This window comes from Odocoileus virginianus, chromosome 5 (genome assembly GCF_023699985.2).
Source record: "Odocoileus virginianus isolate 20LAN1187 ecotype Illinois chromosome 5, Ovbor_1.2, whole genome shotgun sequence".
Classification (NCBI taxonomy): Eukaryota; Metazoa; Chordata; class Mammalia; order Artiodactyla; family Cervidae; genus Odocoileus; species Odocoileus virginianus.
In genome coordinates this window covers 18,016,488-18,042,825 of record NC_069678.1, presented here as the reverse complement: position 1 = coordinate 18,042,825, position 26,338 = coordinate 18,016,488, and the positions used below count along the sequence as shown (strand labels likewise).

General features: G+C 41.2%; 1 protein-coding gene across 2 annotated transcripts in view; it reads left to right on the top strand.

Moving 5' to 3' along the window:
- The window catches only part of CD244 (CD244 molecule), a 37,115-nt gene extending 11,595 nt beyond the window's left edge, over positions 1-25,520 (top strand). Inside the window, exons 2-10 of one of the 2 annotated variants that reach the window (XM_070467644.1) lie at positions 11,947-12,047; positions 14,120-14,458; positions 14,548-14,823; positions 16,281-16,388; positions 16,826-16,890; positions 19,136-19,189; positions 20,834-20,899; positions 22,774-22,830; positions 24,128-25,520. In XM_070467644.1, coding sequence (XP_070323745.1) covers positions 14,212-14,458; positions 14,548-14,823; positions 16,281-16,388; positions 16,826-16,890; positions 19,136-19,189; positions 20,834-20,899; positions 22,774-22,830; positions 24,128-24,208 — 954 coding nt within the window. In that variant the 5' untranslated portion in view covers positions 11,947-12,047; positions 14,120-14,211 and the 3' untranslated portion in view covers positions 24,209-25,520. The remainder of the gene's footprint in view (positions 1-11,946; positions 12,048-14,119; positions 14,459-14,547; positions 14,824-16,280; positions 16,389-16,825; positions 16,891-19,135; positions 19,190-20,833; positions 20,900-22,773; positions 22,831-24,127) is intronic. The other variant, XM_020889321.2, reaches the window with a different exon arrangement.
- Positions 25,521-26,338: the final 818 nt, after the last annotated feature.

The window sequence follows — 26,338 nt, the reverse complement described above, 5'->3', positions numbered from 1 at the left end:
TCATTCCTTATTTAAAATCATGCCCTGCCCTATAAATTTTGCTTTTGTATCAAGGACTTCTGGTACCCATCCTTGAGAGCCCTTAAACTTGTTTTATTTTTTTGGCTGCATCAGGTCTTAGTTTAGGTATGTGAGATCCTTCCTGTGGCTCCTGGGCTTCTCTAGTTGTGGCCCATGGGCTTAGTTGCTTCATGGCATGTACAATCTTAGTTCCCCGACCAGGGATCAAACCCACATTCCCTGCACTGGAAAGCGAACTCTTAACCACTGGGCCACCAGGAAAGTTCCAAACTTGGCTTTTATTATTGCTCTTGGAGTTACCACCCATGGAATACTCAAGAGCCATCTGCAGTCTGAATTCTTTACTGCCTTGCGTGTGTCCTCAGTCGCTTCAGTCATGTCTGACTCTTTTCGACTCTCTGGACTGTAGCTTATCAGGTTCCTCTGTCCAGGGGACTCTCCAGACAAGAATACTGGAGTGGGTTGCCATGCCCTCCTCCAGGGGATCTTCTCCACCCAGGGATCAAACCTGTGTCTCTTCTGTCTCCTGCATTGGCAGATGGATTCTTTACCACAAGCACCAGCTGGGAAGTCCTTCCTTTAGCACTTGCTTGTGATGTACTGGGGGCATTTCCATCTTTCCCTGTACCATTCTATTCACAATTCTCCCCAACTCTACTTGCCTGGGCTAATCTCTTGGATGTAATTAAAAAAAAAAAATTTCCCCTGCTTCCATAGTCTGTGAAGGTGATGTCCTGTTTCTAGAAAATTAAGACTTATGATATATATGTATTTCCATCTCTCTTAATTCTATCTCTAATATTCTGCCTACGGGCTGCACCTTCTGCTTGATTCCCTGTCCCCAGAGGGCCCTTAAAGCTGTGGTTCCCCCTACTTGGAATGCCTTTTCTATAGCTCTCCTCCTGATTGAATTCTTCATATCTTTCATTTCTTAGCTCAAATGTCACTTTCTCTGGCCATGAATCTACCAGTCACTTTGTTACATTATCTTTTAAAACTACTTTCATGGCACTTATGCTTCTCTGAAAGGATCTTGTTTCATTTTTCTCTTATTTATGGTGCATAACCCAACTGAAGTGTAAGCTTCACGAGTGCAGGGGTCTTGTCTCTCTTGCTCACTTTTCTAGTTCAACTCCCCTGAACAGTGGTTCTCTGTTTTGCCCCCAGGGGACAATTGGAGATGTCTAAACATTTTGTTGTTGTTGTCATGACTGGGGCAGGGGTGCCGGCATCTAGAGGGCAGAGGCCAGGGGTGATATTGCATATCCTTATGATTCACAGGCCATCTCCCCTGTCCCCTGCAACGGGGAACTAACAGGCCCCAAAGATCGAGTGTTGAGATTAACATATCTCCCCTAGAACAATGTCTGACACATAGAGAATATTCAAAAATACTTGTTGAATACAGGAGTGAATAGTCTTCTCATTGCCTCAAAGGAGCCCACTGATTCTTATAGATGTACCTGGAACATGGGTTTAGGACATCTTCATCAATCTGTAAATTTACGTAGCCTACTTTCTAGTCTGTTTTACCTGTGAAAAGTTCCTGATCCACTGACTTATGGTGTGAGTTAAGTATCAGGAAGAATTTTCTAATAATTAGCTAAAAGGAAATTTAAAAATCTCCTATTTTTCCACTCTTGCTCTGGTACTGTTTCCACAAGTGGCAATATCACACTTTGCTCTTATCAAAGTACATATTACTTAGTTAAATGATCAAAACCACTCTCTGAGGGGTAGTAACTACTCCTTTTTTATATTTTATCAAAATATAAGTTATAGTAATATACAGAAAGTTTAAGCAAACAGCTTGATGAACTTTAAAAAATTTATATTACAATGTTTTACTATTTTCTGTTGTGCAGTAAAGTGAATCGGCCATAAGGATATGTTTACCCCCCCTTTTAAATTTCCTTCCCGTTTGGTCACCACAGAGCACTGAGTGGAGCTCCCTGTGCAGTACAGCAGGCTCTCATTAGTTGTCTATTTTATACATAATATCAATAGTGTGTATATGTCAACCCTAATCTCCCAATTCATCCCTCCCTCCCTTTCCCTGCATAGTGTCCATACATTCATTCTCTCTGTCTGTGTCTCTTTCTGCTTTGCAAACTGGTTCATCTGTGTAATTTTCCTAGATTTCACATATATGGGAAACGTGTTAGTATGTGTGTTAGTATATGATATTTGTTTTTTTCTTTCTAACTCACTAAACTCTGTATGACAGTCTCTAGGTCCATCCACATCTTCGCTGTCTGTCGAAATGGCACAATTTCATTCCTTTTTATGGCTGAGTAATACTACATTGTGTATACATGCCTCATCCTCTTTTCTTTTTCATTTATTTTTATTAGTTTGAGGCTAATTACTTTACAATATTGCAGTGGTTTTTGTCATACATTGACATGAATCAGCCATGGATTTACATGTATTCCCCATCCCGATCCCCCCTCCCACATCCCTCTCTACCCGATCCCTCTGGGTCTTCCCAGTGCACCGGGCCTGAGCACTTGTCTCATGCATCCATATACATGTTTTGATGCTATTCTCTCAAAACATCCCATCTTCGCCTTCTCCCACAGAGTCCAAAAGTCTGTTCTGTACATCTGTGTCTCTTTTTCTGTTTTGCATATAGGGTTATCGTTACCATCTTTCTAAATTCCATATATATGCGTTAGTATACTGTATTGGTCTTTATCTTTCTGGCTTACTTCACTCTGTATGATGGGCTCCAGTTTCATCCATCTCATTAGAACTGATTCAAATGAATTCTTTTTAATGGCTGAGTAATATTCCATGGTGTATATGTACCACAGCTTCCTTATCCATTTGTCTGCTGATGGATGCCTCATCCTCTTTATCCATTCCTCTGTTGATGGACATTTAGTTTGCTTCCATATCCTGACTATTGTAAATAGTGCTTCATGGAAATCAAAACTGTAATCAGAAATCTTCCAGCAAACAAAAGCCCAGGACCAGATGGCTTCACAGCTGAATTCTACCAAAAATTTAGAGAAGAGCTAACACCGATCTTATGCAAACTCTTCCAGAAAATTGCAGAAGGTAAACTTCCAAACTCATTCTATGAGGCCACCATCACCCTAATTCCAAAACCAGACAAAGATGCCACAAAAAAAAGAAAACTACAGGCCAATATCACTGATGAACATAAATGCAAAAATCCTTAACAAAATTCTAGCAAACAGAATCCAACAACATATCAAAAAGATCATACATCATGACCAAGTGGGTTTTATCCCAGGAATGCAAGGATTCTTTAATATCCACAAATCAATCATTGTAATACACCACAGTAACAAATTGAAAGATGAAAACCATATGATTATCTGAATAGATGCAGAAAAAGCCTTTGACAAAATTCAACATCAATTTTTGGTAAAAACTCTCCAGAAAGCAGGACTAGAAGGAACATACCTCAACATAGTAAAAGCTATATATGGCAAACCCACAGCAAGCATCACCCTCAATGGTGAAAAATTGAAAGCATTTCCCGTGAAATCAGGAACAAGACAATGGTGCCCACTCTCACCACTACTATTCAACATAGTTTTGGAAGTTTTGGCCACAGCAATCAGGGCAGAAAAAGAAGTAAAAGGAATCCAGATAGGAAAAGAAGAAGGGAAACTCTCTCTGTTTGCAGATGACATGATCCTCTACATAGAAAACCCTAAAGACTCTACCAGAAATTACTAGAGCTAATCAACGAATACAGTAAAGTTGCAGGATATAAAATTAACACACAGAATTCCTTGCATTGCTATACACTAACAAAGAGAAAACAGAAAGAGAAATTAAGGAAACAATATCATTCACCATTGCAACAAAAAGAATAAAATACTTAGGATATCTATCTAAAGAAACAAAAGACCTATACATAGAAAACTATAAAACACTGATGAAAGAAATAAAAGAGGACACAAATAGATGGAGAAATATACCGTGTTCATGGATTGGAAGAATCAATATTGTGAAAATGAGTATACCACCCAAAGCAATCTATAGATTCAATGCAACCCCTATCACGCTACCAACAGTATTCTTCACAGAACTAGGACAAATAATTTCACAATTTGTATGGAAATACAACAAACCTAAATCTTGAGAAAGAAGAATGGAACTGGAGGAATCAACCTGCCTGACTTCAGGCTCTACTACAAGCCACAGTCATCAAGACAGCATGGTACTGGCACAAAGACAAAAATATAGATCAATGGAACAAAATAGAAAGCCCAGAGATAAATCCATGTACCTATGGACGCCTTATCTTCTACAAAGGAGGCAAGAATATACAATGGAAAAAAGAAAATCTCTTTAACAAGTGATGCTGGGAAAACTGGTCAACCACTTGTCAAAGAATGAAACTAGAACACTTTCTAACACCATACAGAAAAATAAACTCAAAATGGATTAAAGATCTAAATGTAAGACTAGAAACTATAAAACTGCTAGAGGAGAACATAGGCAAAACACTCTCCGACATAAATGACAGCAAGATCCTCTATGACCCACCTCTCAGAATAATGGAAATAAAAGCAAAAATAAACAAATGGGACCTAATGAAACTTAAAAGCTTTTGCACAACAAAGGAAACTATAAGCAAGGTGAAAAGACAGCCTTCAGAATGGGAGAAAATAATAGCAAATGAAGCAACAAAGGATTAATCTCAAACATATACAAGCAACTCCTGCAGCTCAACTCCAGAAAAATAAATGACCAAATAAAAAAATGGGCCAAAGAACTAAACAGACATTTCTCCAAAGAAGACATACAGATGGCTAACAAACACATGAAAAGATGCTTAACATCACTCATTATCAGAGAAATGCAAATCAAAACCACAATGAGGTACCATTACATGCCAGTCAGAATGGCTGCTATCCAAAAGTCTACAAGCAATAAATGCTGGAGAGGGTGTGGAGAAAAGGGAACCCTCTTACACTGTTGGTGGGAATGCAAACTAGTACAGTCACTATGGAGAACAGTGTGGAGATTCCTTAAAAAACTGGAAATAGAACTGCCATATGACCCAGCAATCCCACTTCTGGGCATACACACCGAGGAAACCAGAACTGAAAGAGACACTTGTATCCCAATGTTCATCGCAGCACTGTTGATAATAGCCAGGACATGGAAGCAACGTAGATGCCCATCAGCAGACAAATGGATAAGGAAGCTGTGGTACATATACACAATGGAATATTACTCAGCCTTTAAAAAGAATACATTTGAATCAGTTCTAATGAGTTGGGTAAAACTAGTGCCCATTATACAGAGTGAAGTAAATCAGAAAGATAAACACCAATATAGTATACTAATGCATATATATGGAATTTAGAAATATGGTAATGATAACCCTATATGCAAGGCAAAAAAAGAGACACAGATGTATAGAACAGACTTTTGGACTGTAATGGAGAAGAGGAAAGTGGGATGATCTGAGAGAACAGCATCAAAACATGTATATTATCAAGTGTGAAATAGATTGGCAGTCCAGGTTGCATGCATGAGACAAGTGCTCGGGGCTGGTGCACTGGGATGACCCAGAGGGATGGGATGGGGAGGGAGGGGGGTTCAGGATGGGGAACACATGTAAATCCATGGCTGATTCATGTCAATGTATGGCAAAAACCACTACAATATTGTAAAGTAATTAGCCTCAAACTAATAAAAATAAATGGGAAAAAATAGTGCTTCAATAAACATTGGGTGCATGTATCTTTTGGAATTATGGTTTATTCAGGTATGTGCACAGAAATGGGATTGCTGGGTTACGTGCTAGCTCTATTAAGAACCTCCATGCCATTCTTCATAGTGGCTACACCAAACCACATTCCCACCAACAGTATAAGAGGATTCCTTCTTTTCCACATCCTCTCCAGCATTTATTGTTTGTAGATATTTTGATGATGGCCATTCTGGTCGGTGTGAGGTGGTAACTCATTATAGTTTTGATTTGTGTTTCTCTAACAATTAATGATGTTGAGCATCTTTTCATGTGTTTATTGTCCATCTGTATGTTTTCTTTGGAGAAATGTCTATTTAGGTCTTCCACCCATTATTGATTACTGATTGGATTTTTTAAAAAAAATATTAAACAGTGTTTTTATGTTTTGGAGATTAATCCCTTGTCAGTTGCTTCATTTGGAAATATTTTCTCCCATCCTGAGGATTTTCATTTGTCTTGTTTTTGGTTTCCTTTGTTGTGCAAAAGCTTTTAAGTTTGGTTGGGTCTCATTTGTTTATTTTTATTTTATATAGTCATTACCTTAGGTGGTGGGTGAAAAAAGATTTTGCTGTGATTTATGTCAGAGAGTGTTCTGCCTATGTTATCCTCTGAGTGTTATAGTGTCTGGCCTTACATTTAGGTCTTTAATCCATTTTGAGTTTATTCTTATGTATGGTTTTAGGGAGTGTTCTAATTTCATTCTTTTACATGTAGATGAACTTTTACATATATATGTACATATAGCTACCACCCATCTCAAGAAGTAAAACATTTCTTTGTTAACAACCTTGTTGATAAGATCCATCCCCATTTTTGCTTGTAGAGTAGTTTATTCTTTTTCACTGCTGTGTAATTTTCCATGATATGAATATAACATGATTTATTTACTCAAATAATGATGACTGGTATTTGGTATTTTCCCCCTTCTTGAATTATTATGAATAAAGCCATTATGAGCTTTTTTTGTATACATTTTCTTGAATATTCACAAGAAATACTCTTGTGGGCCACAGGGCATATGTAACTTTAGTTTTAAAATATATTGTCGGTTTTCCAAAGTGATTGTGCCAATTTGGACTCTCCCTAGCAATGAATGAGCAGAGAAGGCAATGGCAACTCACTCCAGTACTCTTGCCTGGAAAATCCCATGGACGGAAGAGTCTGGTAGGCTGCAGTCCATGGGGTCGCGAAGAGTTGGACACGACTGAATGACTTCACTTTCACTTTTCACTTGCATGCATTGGAGAAGGAAATGGCAACCCACTCCAGTGTTCTTGCCTGGAGATTCCAGGGGCAGCGGAGCCTGGTGGGCTGCCATCTATGGGGTCTCACAGAGTCGGACACGACTGAAGCGACTTAGCAGAAGTAGCAGCAGCAGCAGCAATGAATGAGAGCCTCAATTGAATCTCATCCCTGCCAACACTTGGAATTTTCAATCTTTTAGCCATTTTGGTGCAGATATAGTAGTCTTATCATTTTCTGACAACCAACAATGTTGGGGACCTCTTTGCTGCTTGTTTGCCAATGGGGTATCATTTTTTTTTTGTCAAATGCCTGCCCCAGTCTTCTGCCACTTTTTGTTGGGTTGTCAGTTATAAAGAGGTATACCTTGTTTTATTGAACTTCATGTTATTGCACTCTGCAGTCTTTGAGTTTTTATAAGTTGAAAGTTTACATCAACCCGGTGTCACAGAAGTCTATTAACTCCACTTTCCTGACAGCAGCATTTGCTCACTTTGTGTCTCCTTGTCACATCTGGGCAATCCCCTCGATATTTCAGATGTTTTCATTATTATTATATATGCAATGATGATCTGTAATCAGTGATCTTTGATGTCATTATTGCAGTTGTTTTGGATTGCCACAAACTGCACTCATAAGAGATGGTGAACACAATCAATTGTAAAAATGACAGCAAAGGACTCAGAATATTACATAAATTTAGTTGACAAAGAAGCAGCAGGGTTTGAATAGACTGACTTCAATTTTGGAAGAAGTTTTACTATGGTTAAAATGCTATCAAACAGTTTTGCCTGCTACAGACAAATCATTTGTTAAAGGAAGAATCAATCCGTGTGGCAGAGCCTGACTGCCATTCTCTAACTCACTAACTCCCATCTGAGTGGAGACTACTCTGATGAGCATGGTGGTGTGAGGCTGTGTTCTAACGTCATTGATTTATATTCAACTGTCAAAGTTTCCCAGTACCACTTACTGAAGAAGCCGTCTTTTTCCCATTCTATATTCTTGCCTTCTTTGTTGAAGATTAATTGACTGAAGATATGTAGGTTTATTTCTGGGCTTTCCAGTCTGTTCCATTGATCCATATGTCTGTTTTTGTGCCAATACCACACTGGTCTGATTACTGTAGCTTTGTAGTGTTTATCTGAAGCGTGGGAGGGTTATGCCTCTTGCTTTGTTCTTTTCTTGAGTATTGCCTTGGCTATTCTGGGTCTTTTATGATTCCATATAAATGTTAAGATTATTTGTTCTAGTTTGGTGAAAAGTGTCATGAGTAATTTGGTAGAGATTGTATTAAATATGTAGATTGCTTTAGGTAATATGGCCAGTTTAACAATAATTAATTTTTTAATTAATTAATTAATTAAAATAATTAATCCAAGAGTATGAGGTATCTTTCTATTTCTTTGAATCATCTTTAATTTTCTTTATTAATGTTTCATAGTTCTCAGCATATAAGTATTTTACCTCTTTGGTCAGGTTTATTCTTAAGTATTTTGTGTGTGTGTGTTGGGGGGGATGATTTTAAAAGATTTTTTTTTTTTCATTTTTACATTCCCTTTCTGATATTTCATTGTTAGTGTAAAGAAATGTAACTGATTTCTGTGTATTAATCTTGTATTCTGTTACCTTGCTGAATTAATCTGTTAGTTCTAATTGTTTTTGTGTGGAGTCTTTAGGGTTTTCTATATATAGTATTTTGTCATCTGCTAACAATTTTACATCTTTCTTTCCAATTTGGATACCTTTTATTTCTTTTTCTTGTTGGATTTCTGTGTCTAGGACTTCCAATACTATATTGAATAGAAGTGGGGAAAGTTGGAATTCTTTCTTATTCCAGATTTTAGCGGGAAGACTTTCAGCTTTTCACCATTGAATATTATGTTGACTATGGCTTTGTCATAAATGACTTTTATTGTGCTGAGATATGTTCCCTCTATAACCAGTTTGGTAAGGGTTTTTTTTTTTTTTTTTTAATATCATGGATGGATGTTGAATTTTGTATAATGCATTTCCTGTGTCTTTTGAGATAATCATGTTTTATCTTTCCTTGTATGAATGTGGTATATCACATTGATTGATTTATGTATGTTGAACCATCCTCGTGACCCTGGAATGAAAGCAACTTGGTCATAGTGTATGATCCCTTTTTATATAATGTTGGATTCAGTTTGCTAATATTTTATTAAGGATTTTTGCATCTATATTCATTAAAGATATTGGCCTGTAATTTTCTTTTGTTGTGTCTTTGTCTGGTTTTGGTATCAGGATTATAGTGGCTTTGTAAAATAAATTTGGGAGTGTTTCCTCCTCTTAAATTTTTTGGAATAGTTTGAAAAGGGTAGGTATAAGTTCTTTCTGGTATGTTTGGTAGAATTCCTTAGTAAAGCTGTCCAGTCTTGGATTTTTGTTTGCAGGGAGTTTTGTTAAATTACAGATTCTATTTCACTTGTGGTGATCAGTCTGTTTAAATGGTCTGTTTCTTCTTGACTCAGTTTTAACTGGCTATATGTTTCTAGAAACTTGCTAATTTCTTCCAGGTTGTCCAACTTGCTTGCATATAACTATTCATTGTATTCTCAGTTTTTAAAAAATGTTTTTTTTTGTGTGTGTGTCTTCAGTGGTTAAAATGTCAACTCTTACATTTCTTATTTTGTTTATTTGGGTCCTCTCTCTTTTCTCTTGGTGAGGCTGGCTAGAGGTTTGTTGATTTTGTTCACCTTTCAGAAAATTAACTCTTGGACTTATTGATCTTTTCTGTTGTTTTTTTATCTCTATTTTCTCTCTGATCTTCATTATTTTCTTCCTTATGCTGGCTTTGGGTTTTGTTTGTTCTTCTTTTTCTAATTCTTTCAGGCTACAGGTAGCTTGTTTGAGATTTTTCTTATTTTTTGAGGTGGGCCTATATTGCTATGAACTTCCCTCTTAGAACTACTTTTGCTGCATCTCATATGGTTATGTTTGTTAACTGATAAGGTTATGATATCATTGTCTTTGATAACTCATAAGGTAATCTCATGAGGTTATAAACTTTGTTATAATCTATGTTATAAAACATAGTCTAAGACTGTGTTTTCATTTTCTTTATCTACAGACCTTTTCTGACTTCTTTTTTTATTTCATTGCTGACTCATGGGCTTTTTAGGAGCATGTTGTTTAGTCTCCATATGTTTGTTCTTTTCTCATTTTTCTTTCTGTGAAAAAAGAAACAATTTTCATACTGTTTCAACAGTTTCAAACAGTTTCATACTGTTATAATCAGAAAAGTTCTCAAGTTAAATTTTCAGTAATTTTATGTTTTATTTCTACAATTTTCATTTTTGCCATTGTTCAGTCACTCAGTCATGTCCAACTCTTTGTAACCCCATGGACTGCAGCATGCCAGGCTTCCCTGTCCTTCACCATCTCCCAGAGCTTGCTCAGACTCATGTCCATTGAGTCAGTGATGCCATCCAACCATCTTGTCCTCTGTCATCCCCTTCTCCTCCTGTCTTCAATATTTCCTAGCATCAGGGTCTTTTCTAATGAGTTGGCTCATCTTCATTTGGCTCTCAGATCTAGGCTTAGAACTAACAGAACCTAAAAAATCTCATTTTTTCAGGTAATTATTGCTGCACAACGAAGCACCTCCAATCTTAGTAGTTTAAAACAACCACCACTTATTTAGTCAATAATTCCACTAGTTGGCAATTTGGGCAGGGGTCAACTGAGTTATTCTTTTCATTTCAGCTTGCACCATTTAGGCAAACATGGTCAGCTGCCAGATTGGCTGGGGATGGCTGATCTAAGATGGCCTTAGCTTGCCCCATGTGAGCTCTCACCCTCCAGAAGGCTATCTGAGTCTTGTTTACACGTCAGCTAGACAGGTTTCAAGGGAACATATAAAGGCACATTCCAAAAGACATGTGCAATGCCTCTGCAGATCTAGGCTTAGAACTAACAGAAACTAATTTTTGCTGCATTCTCTTCAGAAGGCCAGTCTGGTTACAAGAGATGGGAAATTGAACTCTATCTCTTGATGATGGAAGGAGCTACAAAGTCACATTGCAGACAGCATGGCCACTTTTGCTTTCTATCACACGTGTTCTTTGCTATAATTCTCAAGCATGTTTTATTTCCTTAAACATGTTAAACAAAATTACTTTAAAGCTTATGATTGATAACATTATTATCTAAATGTCCCTTGGGCCTAGTTCTCTTGGTTTATGGACATGTTTCTTCTTTTTATGTCTATTTATTTTTAATTTCATTTTGGACATTGTTGTATGATAAATTTTAGAAATATTTAATGTGCTGGCTTTTGTTATTTTTCTACAGGAATAATTTATATTTGTCTCTAATATAGGCAGCTAGATTAGAAATAGTGGAGATTTTTTTATAATGTTAATCCAATCCAGGGTTGAGATTATTCAAAATTGGGATTTAATGTCTATAAGAGCTGGCCTATTTCTTATTCACCCTTACTTTTACCATGTATCTCTTTGTGGTACCAACCCCAAATATGATGAATTTTAGGTGTACCCACTTCCTATCAAAATGTTCCTGAACTCCATGTTCTTTTAGATCCTTGAGTTTACTGTAAACTCTGCTCAGCTTCTCAGCTTTTCTTTTTTCTTTTTTTAAGCTTCTCAGATTTTCAGCTGCTTTTTATGGACTCAGAAGATGCCTCTAAGAAGCAGGAGTCAATAATGCTGGTCTCACTTCTCTGAATTTCCTTCTTATAGATCTTGGACCTATAATTTATATGACTTTATTAGTTCTCTGATGCTGTTAACAACCTATTTTATACTTTGCCTATTTTTCTAGCTATTTTCAGTGGAAGCATTGACTGCATGTCTTAACCTGGTCTTCCATTATTGGAATTGGAATTGCTTAGATGATTATTTATCTCAATGTTGAAGTGTATGCTGCAGAATGAAAGCATGTTCTATTTCCAGATCATAAATTCTCTGGCATCAAGAATCATCTTATTCATGAAGAGGCTCTGCATTTTTAGGGCCCTGGGTACAGTAGGGACTCAGTAAAGGCTACACAATTGGTGAGTACAGTGCATGTCCTTTTTGTAGGTTTAGTAATTGTTTTATTGTTCACCTTTGTTCTCAAGATAGATAGTGCCAGGATCTCAAGAGACAAAGTCACAGAGATGTATAGCGTAGTCTCTGCTTTTGGTCTGGTAATGAGCAGAGCCAGTTCAAGTCTCAGGAATATGAATAGGAACTCCATGTGTTTTACTTTTAGGAGTGTCAAATCAGAGAAACATATTATATTCACCAAATAGTAATTATAAGTCTTTTTTTTTTTTTAGTTTCTTCTCTTTACAGGTTTATTCAACACATTTAATTATTTGCTTAGTCTCTTGAGAAAATGCCAGTGTGAATGCATGGTTAGGAGTGAATATTTATAATGCATGTGGACATCTAGAAATCTCTGTCCATTTCTCTATTCTCAATGTTCTCCATTTGAAAAAAATATGTTTGTATAACTACCTCCATCTTCTGTTCTCTCCTCCAGATTCTCCCTGACCCTTTACAACCCACTCAGACAGGCATCTATCTGTCCCTGCATCCACTGGGCCATGCTACATAGCTTCCCCTACAAAAATGGCCACAGGAATTTCCACTTGTTTACGTTGATTGCAGTGGGGTGCTCTAGCATAGGCAATGACAAGCCGCTCTATGTCACACTCCCATGGTCATTAGCCCCCTTCTTTGTCCTTTGGGAGGGATGTACTAGGATATGCTTTGGTAGTATAGTTTTATTTTTCTCTCTTGATTTGTTTTCTATGGAACAATCCTGTGGATAATTTCTGGTAACTAAAAAACTGGCAAACCTTAATGAATAATGATCACAGTTCTAAAATGAACACTTTAAGTGCTACAAGAAAGGATTATGAATCTAGTTCTAGTTCTATGGGAGGACAGATGAGGGAGCCATGAGTTCAGCTTGGGGAGTTAACCTTACTGGGTCTGGTCATATGAACCATAATTGAAAAAGACACATGTACACATATACACTGCAGCACTATTTACAGTAGCTAGGACATGGGAGCAACCTAGATGTCCATCAACAGATAAATGGGTAAAGAAGTTGTGGTGCATATATACAATGGAATGTTACTCAGCCATAAAAAAGAACACATCTGAGTCAATGCTAATGAACCTAGAGCATATTATAAAGAGTTAAGTAGGTCAGAAAGAGAAAAACACATATTAACCCATGTATATGAAATCTAGAAAGATGAAACTGATGAACCTATTTGCAGAGCATTAATGGAGATGCAGACATAGAGAACAGATTTGCAGACACAGTGGGGGAAGGAGAGGGAGATTAATTGAAGGAGTAACATTAATACATATACGTTACCATACATAAAATAGATTGTGGGAATTTGCTGTATGACACAAGGATCTCAAACCAGGTGCTCCGTAACAACTTAGAGAGGTGAGACGGGATGGGAGATGGGAGGGAGGTTCACGAGGAAGGTTCATAGATGTATACCTGTGACTGATACATGTTGATACACGGCAGAAACCAACACAGTATTGTAAAGCAATTATCTTCCAATTAACTAAAAATTAAAAGATAAAAAGAATTTCCAGTAGTCACTGCTGGCCACTGTTGCTTACCTCAGCACTACAGTAAAAGAGTGACTTCATATACGATATTTAAAACATACTGGTTAAGGATTTGCCCTCTAAAGCCAAATTGACTGGATTTTAGATTCATCTTTCTCTGTGTAACTTGGTCCAATTACTTTTAAGTTCTTTCTAACTCAGTTTCCTCATCTCTAAAATGGGGATAAGACCTTTTTTGAGTCATTGTAAAGTGAAAAAGTAAAAATATGTTTAAGATCTTCCTGTACCATAATAAGTACTCAAGAGATTTTCACTGTTATTACTGGTTTGTGGGCTCTTCAGATGAAGGCATAGAGCATGGGGTAGGGGAGGCAGATAAGGGAGATAGACTTTCAGGTTTTCTTAGACTCGGGGCTCTTCATGTGCATTTCCATCCTCTTGGTTTAAGGGAGGTCACATCCAACAACCCACATTGCTCAGGCTTGATCCCCTTCCTTCCAGCTCCAGCATGGGTTCTCTTTCCTGTAATTCCTAGGTTCTGCTCATCATGTGGTTGGAATTTCAGGAGAGCCTGTCAGGCTACACCCCCCCAGCTTACAAACAAATATATATTCTGTTAAGTGGAAGATGCCTTCATCCTCAGATTCAAGTAATTATTTCACACGGACTTGGAAGAATGATTCTGGCTGGACCGAAGTAGGGGGAACTTTGAATCAGACTTTAAATCATTTCAACCAAAGATTCAATTTTATAAGCAAAGACTCCACTCTTCTCATCAAGGCAGCTCAGCCACAGGACAGTGGCCTCTACATCCTAGAGATCACCGATCACTCTGGGAAGCTTTGGACACACAAGTTCCAGGTTTCTATATTTGGTGAGTCCTCAAGAGATCTCATCTTGCCCCTCTAACTCTTGCAGGGCTTGTATTTCCAGCATCTTTCTGATCAGAATCTCTGTTTCTAGATCATGTTGAGAGGCCCCACCTGGTGGAGAAGCGGAACGTCCTGGATGGGGACTTTTGTCGAGTGACTCTGTCCTGCTCAGTCACCAGAGGTGGTGATGTGAGCTATGCTTGGTATAGAGGGACTGAGCTGATACAGACACCTGGGAACCTCACGGAACTGGTGCAGTGGGTTGATGTCAATGGCTTGCACTTATATACCTGCAATGTCAGCAATCCAGTCAGTTGGGCAAACCAGAGCCTCCAACTAACGCAGGGCTGCCAGAGTGACCACCAAGGTAAGTGGAGCACCGTGGGCTGTAAGAGGGGCTGCAGGTGTGGAGCCCCACAGCCAGGCTCATTGCAAATCCCCTGACTAACTCCCACAGAGCTTTGCAGCCCTTCCCCAGGCAAGCCGTGGCCTCTAGGCATACAGTCCCTGTAAAACCAGGGCTCACTTGGTCGGGGAAGAATTTTATCCCCATAAAGAGCTTCCTTCTGGGAGATGTGAGTTTCTCCTTCATTTAGGGAATGCTTAGCTGTTTGATGAGTCACTGCCCTGATGCGGGTGCTGATCATTACATTCTTTTTTGAGAGACTGATGAAGACCTCCTTCCTCCTCCTGAGGGATACTCCCACAAGCCACATAGTTTCCCAAGAGGTAACTATGCTGTGTACTGAACTCTGGTCATGTGGTCATCAGGATCGTCTTGGGGATACTTAGAAGAGTTCTTGTTTTTTTTTCTTTTTTTTTGCTTATGCTCATTCTAAGAGTTATCCTGAGTTAAGTTTTTTTTCTTTTTTTCCTGAGTTAAGTTTGCACCACTTTTCATTATATAAACAAAGACTTAATGTGCCATCAGCATAGGTATCAGCATAGCGGATACAGGAAAAAACCTCCTGTCCCTATCCTAAAGGAACTTCTAACCAAATACAGCAGCAAACTAAACACTAGTGAACAAAAAAGAAACATGCTGAAGGAATGTGGACTGACAAGGACACTGGAGATTTGTCCATGCCAGCCATGACTTCATCATCCACTAGCTCTCTGATCTCAAGCTGATTCATTACATCTCTGTAGCTGTTTTTCTTTTGAGTAAACTAGGGATGATAATAATAAGTATCTCACAGGAGTACTGCTAAGATTAAGGTAATGTTTGTAAAGAGCCTAGTCAGCTGGCACCCGGAACATGAATTCATTTCCCTTCTCCTCATGTTGGTTCGGTCATGTATCAGGCTACATTTGTGACACAAATATTAAAGTTTGAATGAAGAAGAGCAGTGAAGGCAGGAATAACAGAAGGTGAAGTGGAAGACTTGCCTGGCACATAGTAGGTGTCCAACAAATGTTTGTTGAGTTAAAAACAAAAGCATGAATGGATGTAACATTTGCTGTGCCAGGTGTTTTACATATATTAAAGTCATAATTAACCTCCATGTGTAGATAACATTATCTCCTTTCTCTAAGTGAGAAAACAGGCTCAGAGAGCTTAAGGACATTATCCAAGAGCACAGAGGCTATAGAATTAGAATGGAGCCAGGTCTGTGAGGTACTAACACCCATGATCTTAGCATCACTCAAGGGAGGTCGCCCAAATGAGCAGGAGGATGACTTTGATGGTGAATTCACAGGGTGGGCGGAGACCAGCCGCCTGAGAGAGAAGTGTGGTTCTGAAACAGATTCTGCAGCAGACAGATGGGAAGGGAGAGGAGAGAGGGCTTTGCACTCAAGGCTCATGTCTTCCATACCCCTCAGATGTCACCTTCCCGTTCATCTTGGTGAGTGTCATGATTCTCCTCGTGTCACTGTTCCTGGGCACCCTCATCTACCTCTGTGTGCGGAGGAGGAAGAGGAAGCAGTCACGTAAGTGCAGGTCCCTAGATAGGTCGCCTGATTTGACATCCCCAGTGGCATGTGCCTGGGCGCCAAGTACATACTTTCCTTGGGGGCGTAGAGTGGTGTATGTGTGTGTGTATGGTTGGCGGATGGTTGGCAGTGGCTGCTGGGCCCTCTTTTTGTTCTTGCCCTCTGGGGTTGCTGCTGGATGCCTACAGCCTGTTCCCCAATGTGCAAATTTGCCTGCAGTCTGCCTGGCCTGATAGAACAGGTATGTCAGGCGAGGTTGCTGCCACTGTGCTTTTCAGGTATCCTGGGAAGAACAGTAACCTGCCTCCTTTCTAGAACTTTCCTCAAGGTCTAATTCATATGGGATGGAGGTGGGACTGCCAGAGGTGGAAGCCTGGATGGAACATCCTCTGGAGATCTCTGCAGCTCTTTTCTTTGCTTCCCTCCTCTAACAGGGACAACCCCAGAAGTTCTGACAATCTATGAAGATGTCAACAACATGCGAACCAGGAAGAATCAAGTAAGACATGCTAGGGGCTGGGATTTTTCTCAGCTAGTCTGAGAGATATTCTTTGGAGGATGGCCAATCTGGGCAGGGGGAGAGTGAGGACCAGACAATTGTCCTCAGTCCTCCCCATATATCTTTTCTCCATTAAGCTCTTGGCTCTGGCAATGGGGGAGAAGAGGAAAATAAGAGGGCAGAGAAGACAAAGGAAGCAGAAGGGAATCTTGGTGCAGAATTGTACCTGCTGGGAAGGATGGTACCCTGGTATCCTCATTTCTGCCTGGTCTCACCAGCCAGGCTAAGCTCCAGGAAGAGTCCAACCTGCTTGCATTTTGTGTCTGACCACAAATTCTCAGGTCCTTGCAAATCCGAGTTTACTTTTGTGGGTCCCTTAATCATTGCCCTGGCTGGGAAGGATGCCAGCCTGACTAGCCCAAGCACAGCAGTTTCATAGCTGGCTCTGTGATCTATGCTCACAGTATTTTTGGAAGAAGATGCCTGAGTCTGGCTGAGGTGCTAGAGAGTAACCAGGTTAGGGCAAAAGTTAGTTCCTCTGGGAACCTCTCCGGCCAGTCAGTATCTGCAGGCTGTGGCCAACTCCACCTATAGTCCAGGGGTGTCAGAGAGGAGGAAACCACAAGGAACTGCACTGCCCCTGAGAAGGGCAGAGTGTAGGGACAGGCCTTGGGGAAAGGCAGCGCCCAGCTGAAATGCCAGGAGGGAAGGGTGATGGGTGTAGGGAGGAAGGGCCTCTTCCCACTCCCATTCCTGATGCTTCCCTTCAGGAGGAAGTCACAGCAGTGGGGCTGCTCTTGGTGACCAGTGTGAGGCCCTGTGAGGCCTCACAGAACAGAAAAGCAGCTTCCTAAAGGTCTAGGCTTTGGAATTAGGGCATTTGGAACTAGAGCAGCTCCCCTGGCCTCTTTCCTTGGAGTAATGGGGCATGAAAAATGGCAGGAGACTTTGTTTCTCCCATCACTACTGGATGCTGGTACAAGTTCCTGGGAGCAAGTGCATCTTCCAACAGTCACCGATGCCCAAATGCTCAATAAAAATAGCCTTTCCTCCCCAGCAGAATAAAGATGACTTTAAATCAGGTAAAAGGAGAGCACAGGGGAAACTATTTAGAGTGAAAGAGACCTGCTGGGGATTGAAGTCTGTTACTCTGCCTCTGACTCAGGTCTTCCTCCTTCTGTGACCCCCTCTCTCCATGGCCTGTCCCTAGTGCCCCCAAGGTTCTGCTTGAAGGCTTATATCGCAAGCTTCATGTGGTCCTGGCTTTGACCTTTCTAGAGATACTTCAGTCAGGTCTGGGCAGAAGAGAAAAGCATAAACTTCTGTTTCTTGCCAGATGCCCACGAATCTAGCCTCCGAGGATGGCTGGTGTTTCTCTGCTTCTCTCATCACCTTCCTGCTTCTGGGGAGTTCAGCTTGTTCCTTGTCTCATGGACTGTAATGGGCTCCATGGACTCCCCCTCAGAGCCAAAACTGGCAGTATGTACTCAGGGCATCATGAAATGCCGCAAGCCCCAATCTCCTGTGGGGCAGGACTGAAGAGGGAAGCCAGAAGGGAGTGTGCTCCCTGCCCCAGGCCTTGGCCAAGGCTCCACTCAGCACCATAGCTGCACAGGGGGCTGGACTGAGGCCAAGGGCAAGCTGGCCACCAAAGCTGGGTCTAGAGAGAGGGATTTGGAACAATTAGGGTCCCCAAATTTGTGTTCTTTGGAGTGGGTTGCCGTTTTCTTCTCTAGGGGATCTTCCCGACCCAGGGATCGAACCCAGGTCTCCTGCATTGTAGGCAGATTCCTTATTGTCTGAGCCCCCAGGGAAGCCACTTCTTAATAGGTAAGGCTCAGATTAGAGCCCCACCCAAAGCTCAGCCCATTGTCAATAATTACATTGCAAATTTAATCAGAAAGTCCGCAAAGGCAAGTTTCTAAGCTACCAAAGTAAAGCAAGCTACAGGAAACTCCATTGGGCAGGGTCACTTGATGCAATTCTTTCACATCTGGGTGGTTTCTCACTCCTGACACTGCATGGTGACTCCTGCAGTCATAGTGGAAACACTGCATGGTTTCTCACTCCTGACATTGCTGCATGGTGAGTATCTGTCCCCATCCTGAGATGTGCGAGGACCACATCCTTCCCACACTCCCCGGAGCCCCATTGCTTATCCTGTTTCTCCCCAGTCAATTCACATCCAGACAGACATGCCTGTCTGCTCATGTCACCATATGTCCCTTTACTATCTTTTGTGCAGGAGCAGAAACCCCCTGGAGAAGAGAAAACCATCTACTCCACGATCCAGTCCCAGGTACTGCTCTGGTTTCTAGAATCCAGTCCATGCCTGTCCATGGGGATTCCTAATGCCCCCCTAGAAACTCACACCCTTGAGTGGCAAAGTAAGACCTTGGTGCTCCTGGAGACTGGAAGACAGCTTGGCCTCTGTTGCATTACAGTGTTTGTATAGATGAGTGCGGTCCTGGAATGTCTTGACAGCTGAACAGGACTGGAAATTCTGACACAGACATCCTTTTCTCTTCCATGCTTGGAAGCAAGGGTGGTCCAGTGGGAGGAGGAATCTTGTCAGGGGACTCAACTTCTGTTTTCTCTTCCTGATGCCCCCTGTACTTGGGGACTTTGTACTTCTTATTCTCGCCCTTAACTATACCTGTTTTCAGGAGAGAATGCATCTGTGCTGTTCTTTTATCTAATTATGACTTAATAATAACATTTACTAAGCACTTAACATGCCACTTTCTTATTGAATCTCATAAAACAACCTCATGAAATAGGTCTAATAGAAAACTCATTTTGTAGATGAGGAAACAGACTCAAGAGTTTAACTAAATGTGTTCAAGGCCACATAGCTCTGCTGTGACAAACCTGAGCCAAATGATTTTCAAGTTTTCTCTCTACCTCTGCCTACTTCATCTTTAACATTTTGGGGTTGTAGGACTTCGTTCATAGATTAGAGAAGCAACCTCTAATATTGACTGCTAAAATGACTATTGATAACCCAGGTTGGGGCATTGTTTTCAAAAGAAGTGCTGTCTCCTGGTGGCCAGTGATGAAAATTTCTGATAGAAATGACTTTTTTTTTTTTTTTTTTAAAGCTAAGACTTCAGGCAACAAACTCTTTAGCTTTGTGGCTAGGCTGCAGGGCAAAGGAAACTCTTAGGGAATGGTGATAAGCTTCAGAGGAAGATCAAGAAAAGAAGGAAGAGAAGAAAGGGAAGGGGAAGAGGACAAGGAGAGGCAATGCAGGGAGAGGAAGAGAGGAGAGAAATGGAAGAGAAAGAGGAAAGGAGGGAGGGAGGCACCCAACCACTCAGAGCCACCCTGGAATTCCCAAGCTGGGTGTTGCTTTCTCTTGTTCCCCTTAAGATGATGTGGTTTGCTGATAGTGGGTCAGAGTGTGTCAAAGAGATATGTAAGGACAATTTCTGGCTTCAGCCACTCTGAATTATAACAAGAGGAATTTAAATAAATGCAAGGGAAGAGCTCCTCTCAGACTGAGATGCTGGTGAGAATGAGATTTCTCCTCTGAGCAAAAAGAGGATGGTTACCTGCCTTTGAGAACACCTGCTTCAGATCCAGAGAGGGAAGGAATGATGTCAGAGGGAGCTATTGAGGTGCTGGAGAGAGAATCTTGAAAGTCTGAGGCTTAAATCCTGCTTCTATTGTGAGCACACTGTCTGACTTGGGCTATTTACTCTTTTGGAGTATCATCTGTAGAATGGAGCAAATTATGACATATGTCATTATCTTTAATGACAAAGCAGGACTAGCATTCAGGTTGTCTGACCTCCCAACTAATCTAGGGTTCTTTTCACTAACATCTTGAGCTTCCATCTGGGGAAGATTGAGGGTGAGGAATGGAAGAGATAGATGCCTGTCTCTCTAGGATTGTGCTGGCTATATGCTTCTGAAATGACTTTGTTTCTGTTCTCTTTAGCCTTCTGCTTCCACGTCACAAGATAATGCAAATACACTGTATTCATTAGTACAGGCTCCCTGGAAGGTAAGTCTTCTCTATGGGCTGCTGTTTATATACAGATATGTATTTTGTCCATGCATATTCAGGTATGTGTTTGCAGAGGGTGTGTTGTGTGTCTGCATGGGTGTACTTCTAAGTGAGTTGTCTTCCACTGTGTGTATCTGAGTAGCTTGTGTGAAATGACTGTTTAAGTGTTAATGGATCAACTAGAAATGCCTTTCTGGTTTCGTTTGGAGAAAAAGAACAGTTCCGAGATTAGGAGGAGAGTTGGATTTTCTGTGAGTTTCTGTGAGAAGCAGTGGACAATCAAAGACAGAAAGGAGGCGCTTTGTGCAGAAGGCCCACAGAGTCTTCATCGGACCAGCTGAGGCCATGGTGAGAGATCCTGGAGAGGTTTTCAAGGCACGGGCATATAATCTACAGCTGGAGGAGTAGACTGGACTAAGAGGGACACAGTGTTGACTCTTAGAGAATCAAACAAAGGTTCTGGCCAGTCACCTGCTGGCAGTGGTCTCTAGACTGAGGTAACCCATCACAGTCCCCTTGGAACCTGCTCCAAGCTGAGCTCATGGCTGTTACCTGTGCCTGGGACCACAAAGTAGGACATCTTAATGCCCCTGGTCATATTTCTACCTTGGAAGAGAGGGGGTGGGCAGAATGTTAATTCCAAGGCTGGAGTCACAGTATGAAGCCAAAACCTTGCCACTGTAGTCTGGAAGTTGGGAATCTGCCAAACTGTGGAAGTGTTGCACTCATATGGGTCAAGGATCCTGTGTTTGTGTCAAGAGGAGGAGAGGTTTGGGAAAATTTTTAGATTTTTCATTCACTCCCCTTCTAATAAGTCATTAAGTCAACTTGGATTCTACCATGCATGTGTACTAAGCTGTTTCAGGCCTGTCTGACTCTGCGACCCTATGGACTATTGGGTCCTCTGACCATGGGATTCTCCAGGCAAGAATACTGGAGTGGGTTGCCAGTGGCCTCCTTCAAGGGATCTTCTCGACCCAGGGATTGAACCTGCATCTCTAATGTCTCCTATATTGGGAGGCAGGTTCTCTACCACTAGTGCCACCTGGGAAGCCCAGATTCCATGAGAGATATTTATATTTAAATTATGTTGTTGTTGTTTTGTTGTTAAATCATGTCTGAATCTTTTGTGACCCCATGAACTGTAGCCCACCAGGCTCCTCTGTCCATGGGGTTTATCAGGCAAGAATACTGGAGTGGGTTGCCATTTTCTTCTCCAGGGGATTTTCCCAATCCAGGGATCAAATCCTCATCTCCTGCAATGGCAGGTGGGTTCTTCACTGCTGAACCATGAGGGAAGCCCATGCTTAAATTATACACTGTAGTTTATGAATGTATAGTCACAGACACTGTGATCATATGCTTTGGTATTAGGTTTTGAAAGCTCTGTATACTACTGAGAAAGCTTCTGAGTTCCCATGTCTCCAGTGTTTACTGTGTTCAGGGTATGTGCTAGGACTGGTACTTAAGTGTGTGGCAAAATTGTTTACACTAACCGTGTGTATGTATGTTATGTGTTGAAAAGATACACAGTTTGAGGCAGTATTTGAATTAGATTTGTCTGAAGGGTGTGTGTCTGTGTGGGTGCTGGGAATATGTGTATGTGTGGATTTCAGGGGTATGTGAGTGTGGGCTACTAAACTTTGACTTTGGTTCAGAAATATCATGTCATAGGCAACTGTGTATTGTTCCTTCTTTGGAAACCATGAACACTATTGTTTACTCTCAGGGTAGAAAATTCTAGACACTTCTGGGTGAGAAAACTTCAGGCACTTTCTGGGTTCGAGTCTCCTTTGGGACCTCTCACACCAGTTAAAAGTAAGACATTTCTTAACTTGAAGTTAAGCACTCTCTCCCCTCTGAAATTCCAGACTGGATCCAAGAAGGTGAACCACAGCCCATCCTTCAATAAAACTATCTATGAAGAGGTAAGATTCTGGAATTCTTTCTGAATGGGTTTAGTGCTTACAGCATAGCTCTGAAGTCACATGTGAGAAAAGTCATCCATAGCATCTCAGAGTTGGAGGGATTTCAGGGATCTTCTAATGTGAATCTTCATTTTAGAGATGAGGAAGCAGAGGTTCAAGAAGAGCTATGGTCTAACCCAAGATCTTATCATATTTTGGGGATTTGACTCCTTTTGGGGAGATTGTATCTTTCCCCAATATTTATTTATTTATATGACCGCTCCAAGTCTTATTTATGGCATGTGGGATCTTCAATCTTCACTGCTGTATGCGATATCTTTAGTTGCAACATATGAACTCTTAGTTGTGGCATGTGGGATCTAGTTCCCTGACCAAGATTCAAACTCCAGCCTGCTGTGTTGGGAGTGTGGCGTCTTAGCCACTGGACCATCAGGGAACTCCCCAAGACTGAGTTTTAAATTAGGGCTGTTCCCATACTGGTTTCCTGGCTGTGGGCCAGACACTGGACCTCTTTCCTTTCCATGGATATGTGTGTGTTGGTAAGTGGGGGGCAGAGAAGAGAGGATAAATGAATGTAAATGATTTCCCCAAGTTAGCAAGTAATTGGGCATCACTCCAGGACACATAATCTTCAGCTGCTGCTAGGATGGACACTGCACAATGGTGACCATCGAGCCTGGTGGCTGGATTGATTCTCATCAAGCCTTTTAGGGAATGGAAAGTAGGCACTCAGTGTTTATTGGAGGTTTATTGTATATACATATGAATGGTAGCCTGCCAGTGACTTCATGTGCACTATCTATCTCATTTAATCTTCACAGAATGCTATGAGGTAGTGTAATTATACTTCCCATTTATACCCAGAGAATTGAAGGCATGGAGAGCACCCTGCTCATCAGCCTCATATAGCACCTGAGCTTCCACCTGTGGCCTGATAAAGATGTTGCCACGGGTCACAAGGGAGAGTGGATGGGTGCCTGCTGGAATTTCTGGCACTTGAGCTGCAGCCCCACATTAAAGCCAACTGGACAGTCAAGGTTTGTAGAGGACACTGTGTGGGCCAAGGCAAAGTGGGTCATGAAGAAGCATGGTGTGGTTAACAGCACTAGAAATGGAGCCAGAAGAACTGGATTCAAGCCCCTTACTTCTCGCTAGTTGTTGACTTTGAGTTATTTCCCTTCCCAAGCTGAGCTTCCTTCTGTTATGAATGATGAACGGGGATAATAATTCATAGCCCACAGGACTGTTATAAGGATCTTTTAGTGGGAGCGTCTGAAGTTCTTCTTTTCTTCTGCAGGTTGGAAAAAGAACTTCCAAAGCTGAGAACCCTGCTCGACTGAGTCGTAGGGAGCTGGAGAACTTCTGCATATATTCCTAGTTGCCATGGCTGTTCTCACCCCTCTTAAAGCCCAACTTCTGCTTTGGGAATCAGCACAATGGATGATACCACATGAGTCTCTGCAGAGTGGCTCCTAGTCTGGAGACGATATAAGAGTTTGTGCGTGGTCTATATTCATTTTGAAAATGATTTCTTTTTTTTTTTAAACATTACTTTTATTTTTTTTAAATATAAATTTATTTATTTGAAAATGATTTCTAACAGCTGCTTTAAAAGCAAGGCTGTTAAGTAATATCTCAACTCACAGACCAGACAAGAGCAGATAGAGATGTTGGGTAGTTTCCAAAAGATGACACAGCATGTCCAAGTGCTGGTCATCTCCAAGTGCTATGTAAATGTGGTGTTACTATCACATTAAGATTCTGTTTCCCTGGTTTTCCCCTGGTGACTCATCTTCACTCCTCCCTAATCAATGATGACCACATTTCTAGACCCTTCTTTGCCCAGACTCATCTTCCAAAAAGGAAGGAAAGATAGTGGGGGCTCAGAGGAGAAGAAAGAGGTCCCTCTTTCTTTAGTTTTTAGTATACCTTAGTGAAGGTATACTAAATAGCCCTAAGGCACTAGCAAGTTCTCCAAGGAAGCCAGGCCTGGTCTATACTCAAATACAGAGGAAAAACTTCCCCAATACATATTAAACTTTACCTCTAGCCATCTGGTCACAAATGGGTGTGGGCAGGAGCAAGAGTAGATGATGCAAATCAAGCCCATCGCTGAGTGGAAAAATCACCCAGAGTCCATGCCATCCTAATAATTGGGCAGTAGAAGCAACTTTGCCTACAGAATGATGTTTGATTTACACAAACACATTATTAGACATCTATTTTGGCTTCTTTACACACTCCTCACCATTAGAAACAGTATCATTTAAGTTCCAAGTCCTGATGCTCCCCATGGCAAATGCTAGAGGGAGGGCTCAGGCAGCTGAGCAGTGAGGACCCAGGCACCCTGCTGGGCTCCCCTGAGCCTTCAAGCCAGACCCTTCCACAAGACTGTGGGGAGCAGGCTGAAAGTCTGGCTGAGCCCAGGAAAGGGGAAACTGCAAGAGGGCCTGGTCAGAGACCCCAACAGGTAACATTGCATGGAGCCTGATTCTTCAACTGCCCCACTGTGTTTAAGGTATGAATTTAACATAGATCTGTGCTATTACTTAAAGGCAATCTAAATTTCTTTTCTGAAATTTAGGATAGAAAATGGAAATGGGTCTCTTCCCTACTCTGTACTTTTCCTCTCCCAGCCAAAGGGCACTTGTGGGCCATCAATAAACACACGCTGTTTAACTCCTGCTGGAGAGGAGTCTGGACTCCTGGTGAGCTAGTTGTCTCCTAGCCTTGTTCACACTGGAACAGCAGATTCTAGGGTCCCCAGATCCCAGTGCCCACTTAGTCTTGGGGGGTAGCCACTTGCTCATGCCCCTCGGATCCTTCTCCCCTGTGGGTGTGTGATTGGTCAAGTTAGCTTCTTCCTGTAGACTAGTCGATAGACAACATCTTTGAGAAAGTATTGGGGTAAAAATTGAAGACTGCAAAAGGATGGGGAGAGGATCCAATGCGATTGTTGGATCAGTGGGCAGCTGAACAGCCTAGTCAGGAGTTTCGTGAGAAGAAGGAATAGCAAATTATAGGGGTCATAGCAATTCAGATGAACAGCAGAGATGCTAACCTTTGCCTACTGCTGGCCTTTTACATGTCCTAAGTTGCATAGATCTTGAACTGTGCAGATTCATTTAAGGAGCAAAAGAGATTCTATGGGTCTAGCAACTTCAGGGATGCTCTATTCTGGAATGTAATAATGATTATCATTATCATCTAATATGTCTTTGTTGAACTCTGTGATAATGCCTTAAAAAGATAATTATCCATGCAATTACCAGCCAGTGAACAAAGCAGTAAATAAGTTCCTGCTGTGTATGAAGCACTGCTTGGCTCCCCAGGAATACCCACTGCAGGCCACAGACAACACTCTGATTTCACAGACCATGTGCTGGGGCAGATGACAGCAGAAGCACAGTATTAAAAAACACAAATGGGCCACAAAGCACATGTAACACAAGTGCACACAAGAGTATCATGAATGTAAGTCAAGAGCAGTGTAACTTATAGGCAGGGA